Genomic DNA, 7,500 nt, shown 5'->3' on the forward strand with positions numbered 1-7,500 from the left:
TGATAATAATAATTAAAATAATGATGATAATGATCATAATAATAATAATAATGATAATAACAATAGTGATAATAATGATAACATTAATAATAATAATGATAATAATAATAATAATGATGATGATAAAAGTAATGATAATAATAATGATAATAATAATGATAATAATAATGATGATAATAATAATAATAATAATAATAATAATAATAATAATAATAATGATAACTATAATAATAGTAATAATAATGATAATAACAATAGTAATAATAATAATAATGATAATAATGATTATGATGATAACAACAACAACAACAACAATCATAATAACAATAATAAATAATAATAACAATAATAATAATAATAACAATTGCAATAACAATAATAATAATAGAGATAAAAATAAAGATAATCATGAAAATAATGACAATAATAATAGTAAGGATAACACTACTAATAACGATCATGATAATAATAATAATAACAATAATAAAAACAATGATAACAGCAATAGCAAAAAAGATAATGACAGAAAGAACTGACAATGCCAGTGATAATATCCGCCATGATAATTATATAAACATGATTAATTAGACTATGAATTATATTTATGGCAAGAGAGAATCATTCGTGAAAACAACGTGATTATCAGTCATTCATTATTCCTTATTGTAATTAATGGATGTAATTATCTTTTGCCATTCGTTCTCATTAGTAAAAGTTCCGCTTGTTTTTTATTGTAATTAATGGATGTAATTATCTTTTGTCATTCGTCCTCATTAGTAACAGTTCCGCTCGTCCTGACATAACGGTCGTCTCGATTACCTCCATTAGTGTAATTAGTGGTTCCATTAAAGCGTGTTCAATATAGATTTCCAGCAAAACCAGTTTCACTCGCCAATAGAGTGGTCTGCGCGTTAATAAGCCTGGGCTCGCGTTTCTCGGCTGGAAATAAAACTCTTTTAAATCGCCTTTTTTTTTTTTTTTTTAACTTTTTTTCTTTCTTTCTTTTTCTTTCATTTTCTCTTCTTTTTTTTCAAATGTATATTTTTGGGGGTTAATATTTTTTTCAAAAGCTTGTTTCGTGTTCTTTTAACAACTGTGCAATTTGAAATATACAGATATTGTTAAAAATTCGGTTTGTGTGATATTCTAATTGTTGTTATAAATACTATTATCATCGTTATTATCACCATCATTATGGTATTATTACCGGTATTATTGTTAATGTTAATATCATTGAAAAGACTATTATGTCTACTGTTATTATCATTATTATCATTCGTATTATCATCTTCATTATTATCATGATCTTTATTATTATTATTACCATCATTATTATCATTTATCGTTATAATTATCCTCCTCATCACCATTATCATCTCTATAGCTATTATTATCATGATCATTATCTGTATCATTATTATTGTTGTCTTTATATCATCATTATTATTGTTGTCTTTATATCATCATTATTATTGTTGTCTTTATATCATCATTATTATTGTTGTCTTTATATCATCATTATTATTGTTGTCTTTATATCATCAAGCTATTATTATCTTGTCATTATCTGTATCATTATTATTGTTGTCTTTATATCATCATTATTATTGTTGTCTTTATATCATCATTATTATTGTTGTCTTTATATCATCATTATTATTGTTGTCTTTATATCATCTTTATTATTGTTGTCTTTATATCAAATTTATCATTCTTCTCATTATTCGTCATTAACTCATCATCATCATTGTCATTATTATCGTCACTATTACCACTGCTATCATTATCATTGTTGCTTTATGTGTTATAATTATTATTTAAATGAGTATTGGCAGAAGTTGTAGTCTATCGCTATTGTATCATTAATAATCAAATATTCTTGTCTCTCACTATGTTCTTTATTTTCAATATGTTATATAGCTGTGACAATGGGGCCATTTAGCCATTTCTCCTGTGTTATGTTTTTTAGCCAAATAATGTAATATAGTTTTTTTTTTTTTTTTTTTTTTTCGTTTCGTATCGTTTCTCAGTTCATTAAATTTCCTCTTTATGAGTTTGTCACTTTTTTTTTTTTTCTTTATGTATCATTTTCATGTGTTTTATCTCATATCATTATTGTATATCGTATATCATATCTGACCAATTTCTTTTAAACGTCTGTTTTAATTTTTCCTAGTCTAACCTTATCTGATAAATTTCACTCATCTAACACTTTCCATTCGCTCAGCTTTATATGTAATTAATTCCCTTGTTCCACGTCTGTTCTCAATCATTTAATCCATCCCCTTCACCTATTTATAAAATGATTTAACTTTTTTTCCCAATTACCTCACCTGTTTTCACCTTTTTATGTAATCAGTTCGTTCATTAAACTGACTCCTTTACCCAATTTCATTCATGCTAATGCTTGTTTTCGTAATTATCGTCTGATGCTTTAGGCAGCTCTAATTAATTCAACCCATTAACCTATTTAATTTATAGACCTATCGCAAATAGGCCTATATGACCGTTATTCTACATCCACCTAACATTCCACATTTCTAGCTTCCACCTCCAAGTCTCCAGCGAGAAGGGTCTTTTTCTGTCACTCCACCTCCACCTAAGCGAGTCCACCTCTCTCGCCTCCACCTCATCGTTATTTTCTGTCCTATTTAGAACTATTCTTATTATTCCACCTCCAGCCTCCAAATTCACCTAGCCAACTCCATATTTCTCGCGTCCACTTCCATTTCTTCTCATAATTCACCAAACCCATATCACATGTCTCGCCCTCATATCCACCTAACCAACTCCACATTTCTCGCATCCTCCACCACCTCCACCTATCCCATTCCACCTCCGACATCCATATCCACCTATCTCCACGATCATCACGTCTACCAGACTCCACATCTCTCCCTCTCATCTACCTATCCCATTCCAACCTCCATGTCCAGTGGACATGGGGGTGGGTGGACATTGTCCACCCCCCCCCCCATATCTCTCCTCCTCCTCCTCCACCTAACCGACCTCCACCTCCACCCACCCTACTCCACATGTCTCCCCCTCCACCCAACCGACCTCCACCCAGCCCACTCCACATGTCTTCTCCTCCATCCAACCGACCTCCACCCAGCCCACTCCACATGTCTCCCCCTCCATCCAACCGACCTCCACCCAGCCCACTCCACATGTCTTCTCCTCCATCCAACCGACCTCCACCTCCACCCCCAGCCCGCGGCGAGGAGGGCCTGTTCTTCCAGCCGGAGAATCAGCTGACGACGGACTCCCACGCCTCGGTCTGGCTCGGTCCCAGCAGCGAGACCTTGTCGGACGTGACGGTCTGCTCGTGGCTCAAGGTGCAGTACTTCCGGGAGAGCGCCTCGTATTTCTGCTCGTACGCGGTCAGCGACCAGAGGAACAACGAACTCAATTTCGGGATTAGTAAGTTTTTGGGATTTTTTTTGTGTTTTTTTGGTAGTCATTATTATTTTTTGGTATTGTTTGTTTGTGTTTGTATTTTTGTTTGTTTGTGTGTGTGTGTGTGTGTGTGTGTGTGTGTGTGTGTGTGTATTGCCGTGTTTTATTATTGTTTTAAGTGTTTTGTGTTTATTTATTTATTTGATTTGCTTGTTTTTTTCCCCTTTTTTTTAGGTTCTTGCTTTTTCGTTTGTTTAGATTCGGCTGTTGTAGGTTTCTCTCTCTCTCATTGTTTTTTCTCCTTTGTTTCTGTTTTGTTTCTTCTTGCTGATTCGCTTTTTACTCTTTGTTCTGGTTTTTCCATTTCTTCAGGCTTCAAGATCCTGTGTTTCCTCTTCCTTCTCCTCCCCTCTTTCTATTCTCTTCTTACCCCTCCTCTTTCTCTTTCCATCTTATTCCTCAGTCTCCTCCCTCTCCTTCTCTTCCTTCTCTTCCTTCCTTATCCCTCCTCCTCCTCCTTCTCTTCCCTTCTTACCCCATCTCCTCCTTCACCAATGCTCTGTTTTCATTGTCAGATCCTTTTCCTCCTCCTCCCCTTCCTTCTACATCACCGCCTCCTTTTTTCTAATCTTCATTTTCTGCTCCACCGTATTCTTCTTCTCCATCTCTGCCTCCTACTCTAGCTTCTTCGCTTTTTCTCTTCTTCTTCTCTTCCTTTGTTTCTACTATCTCTTCCTTTTTTCTTCATCTTCATCTAGTCAGCCTCTTTCTCCTCCTCCTCCTCCTCCACCTCCTTCTCTTCCTTCAACTCCTCTTCTCCTTCACTTCCCCTCGTCCCCACCACTTATTTCTTCTTCTTTATCTCCATCTTCTACTTCGCCTCCTTCGCCTCTTCCCGTTCTGCTTCCCTTCAGAACGACCTTCGTAGAAATTTATGTCCTGAGCGATTCCAGTTTAACGATGCTGTCTCATGCATGCCACTTAGCCACTCATTCAACCGTCTTTCTTTATTTTCCTTTTTTCCTTTTCTTAAAATTCGAAACTTGATAGTCCATTTCTCGATGCAGATGACTAGAGGCATAAGTGAGAAATCGCGATAAAATAGAAAATAAATGAGAATACAAAAGTCAGTCATCAAAGACGGGCGACAGCGTCAAGGTCGGAAATTGGTTTCGATTGATATGTTTTTTATATAAAGTGATTATCGTAATCCGTTTCTTGACAACGTCCAGGACTGGCCTTCCAGATATACTAAGTTATTATCGTTTATGTGTTGTTGTCTGTGAAAACTTTCTTAAATGTTTTGACGATTGGAAGCGTCCTCTTTCGGAAGCTGGTTTTCGAGGTAAATTGTAGCGTGTCGTGTTGAAGTTTATTTATCCGTTTATTTTGTATTTTTTGTTCTAATGATTAGTGTCTGAGGCATTCTTGTTGTTACTTGTATTTCCTGTCAATCCAGTCACCGAGACTTATAATAGACAATATTGAGAAGGATATTAACGGAACAAAAATGCTACAGACAGAATACTTATGATAGCTTTACTTATGAGACACCAGATACCGCGCGTATTTCATTCAATAATATTCAAAATTTGAATAAACAGATATTTCTTTATGAGCACGGATAGCCTAATTTTTTACGGAGACATAAACGTATTATACAACCTGGATGATTATTGGGTCAAAAGGTTAATAATGACTTCGGATGATAGCAATTTACAGCCTGCTTTAACCTTGAGATTCCCTCGTGAACGATTCTAGGCGTGTGCTTCTTTGGGCGTGTTCGTCTATGTACGTTCAGGAAGACAGACAGAGCAGAAGAAAAGAAAAAAAAAAAGGCCATTAGACAAGGTAAAACTGAATAGATTTACGAGACGGAATTCGCGATGAACTCGTAGTCAAAAACAGATAAAATCTTTCTTCAGGGGTTTATTCAAAGCAAATACATCTACCATGTCATTCAAAATTGCAACGTCATGGTGGCGGGTCCCTGGGTTGACCTCAGGAGGTTATGCTGTGCCCGGGGGCTAAACCTTCCACCCTGGGGGGGAGGTAAAGGATGGAAAAGTGACTGTAAATGACACTGAACGAAGGATTTATGCATTTACCCACTAATGCGTTCGGTTGCTTCGTTGGTGTGAAGACTATTTAGGTTTAAAGATTAGTACGAAAGGAGATAATCATATGTTTAACGATATAAATAAAAAAATAATAGATTTTGATGTTTCACTTATTTTTCTTTCTCTCTTTTCATGCCTGAAACAGCCCAAAATATTGACATTTTTCACAATATAAATATTTCTTAAAATTTCCAATTGACGCCTATCAGTGCATACACGCACGAAATACGTATCATACTCAAAGATAGGATTAGCGCTTTGTCTGGTGTCTGCAAGCGCACAGGATGTTCACCTTGAGACTCTGCACGCTGTAGCACTTGCAGAGGAAAACACTGCAACGTGATTTGGCATTTATGATCATCACGGAGTAAATATGAATACCTATGGATGTGAACGTGTAAGTAGAGAGAGAAAGAAATCGAGAAAAAATCACTCAAAAAACGCGATTCACTTTTTTTTTTTTAGTTCTCTATGGACAATACTTATACACAGACTTGTTTATTCTTTCCAGGAAGCACGGGAAGTGTGTGTGTGTGTGTGCGTGCGTGAGTGCGTGCGTGCGTGCGTGCGTGCGTGCGTGTGTGTGTGTGTGTGTGTGTGTGTGTGTGTGTGTGTGTGTGTGTGTGTGTGCCCACCTGTGCGTACGTGGGCGTGTGTATATGTGCGCGTACGTACGTGCGCGTGTATACTTGCCTGCCCAAGCGTACGTCCGTGTGTACTTGCGTGCATGTGCATACATGCGTTAGTATTTGCATGTGTATATACATGTATACCATATCCATTAAAAAGACCCTAACGCGCCCGCCCATTCCAGAGAGCACCAGGATCTTCATAGCCATCGGGGGCAAGTACCTCTACGCGGACGGCACGAGGCTGTACCCGGACGAGTGGTACCACGCGTGCTTCGTGGCCAACAGCGAGAACTCTACGGGGACGTTCTACCTCAATGGGTAAGCCTTGTCGATAAAAAGCATCAATAAAGGAAGGGACAAATGGGTGAATGTGGATAAATGAGCCAATATATGTATAAATAAATAGAGAAACGCCACAAAAAGATAGGTGAGGAGGTGAATATAACCAATCAAGCCAATACATTTATTAATAAATACACAAACACCAAAAAAGGTGATAAATGAATTAATAGATGGATATGCCAATAGTCTAAAAGGTAAATAAATGCATCAATGAGTAAATAAGCCAATAAATTTATGAATAAATCAATAAATGAATGCCTAAGTAGATAGTTCAAATAAATGCACAGAGAATTCCTAAACATATATATATAGATAGATAGATAGATAGATAGATAGACAGATAGATAAGGGAGAAATAAATAGGAAAATAAATACATAAATGGATGAATAACAAATCATATAAAACATGTAAGAGGAAGAGAAAGAAAAGGTTAGAGCAACGCCAAAAAGAAAAAGATAAAAATTATAAATCGAAAAGTCATGGTATTTGAGTGTGAGAGGCAGTGTGTGTGTATGTCATGAGCTGCATGAGAAAGAGCATGGGTGTGTAACAAGTCAAAGTGAACACCAAGAAGAAGGAGGAGGAGGAGGAGGAGGAGGAGCAGAAGAAGAAGAAGGAGGAGGAGGAAGAGGAGGAGGAAGAGGAAGAGGAGCAGAAGAAGAAGAAGAAGAAGAAATAAAAGAAGGAGGAGGAGGAGGAGGAGGAGAAGAAGAAGAAGAAGAAGAAGAAGAAGAAGAAAAAGAGAGATAATCAAAGTGACAATAATAACTATAATACTACCACTAAACACAACAATAATAAAATACCTACAATAACAATCACTTCCCTTCCCTCCACAGCAAGAAGAACGGCGTGAAGCATCTGCCTCGCCAGTGCCTGCTTCTGAACGGCTCCCTTGTGTTGGGTCAAGAGTCAGACAAGGTCGCCGGAGGATTTCAAGCTCTCCAGTCCTTCTGTGGGATCCTTTCGGGATTTAAGTATGTAGGATTTCGTCTGTAGGATGCGT

At 36.8% G+C, this 7,500-nt stretch overlaps 1 protein-coding gene across 1 annotated transcript in view; it reads left to right on the forward strand.

Annotated features, from left to right (window-relative positions):
* The window catches only part of LOC125034579, a 27,495-nt gene that overhangs the window by 9,100 nt on the left and 10,895 nt on the right, over positions 1–7,500 (forward strand). Inside the window, exons 3-5 of the mRNA XM_047626479.1 lie at positions 3,214–3,423; positions 6,334–6,469; positions 7,334–7,471. Coding sequence (XP_047482435.1) covers positions 3,214–3,423; positions 6,334–6,469; positions 7,334–7,471 — 484 coding nt within the window. The remainder of the gene's footprint in view (positions 1–3,213; positions 3,424–6,333; positions 6,470–7,333; positions 7,472–7,500) is intronic.

The sequence above is a fragment of the Penaeus chinensis genome, chromosome 18 (assembly GCF_019202785.1).
Source record: "Penaeus chinensis breed Huanghai No. 1 chromosome 18, ASM1920278v2, whole genome shotgun sequence".
In the NCBI taxonomy this organism is placed as follows: domain Eukaryota; kingdom Metazoa; phylum Arthropoda; class Malacostraca; order Decapoda; family Penaeidae; genus Penaeus; species Penaeus chinensis.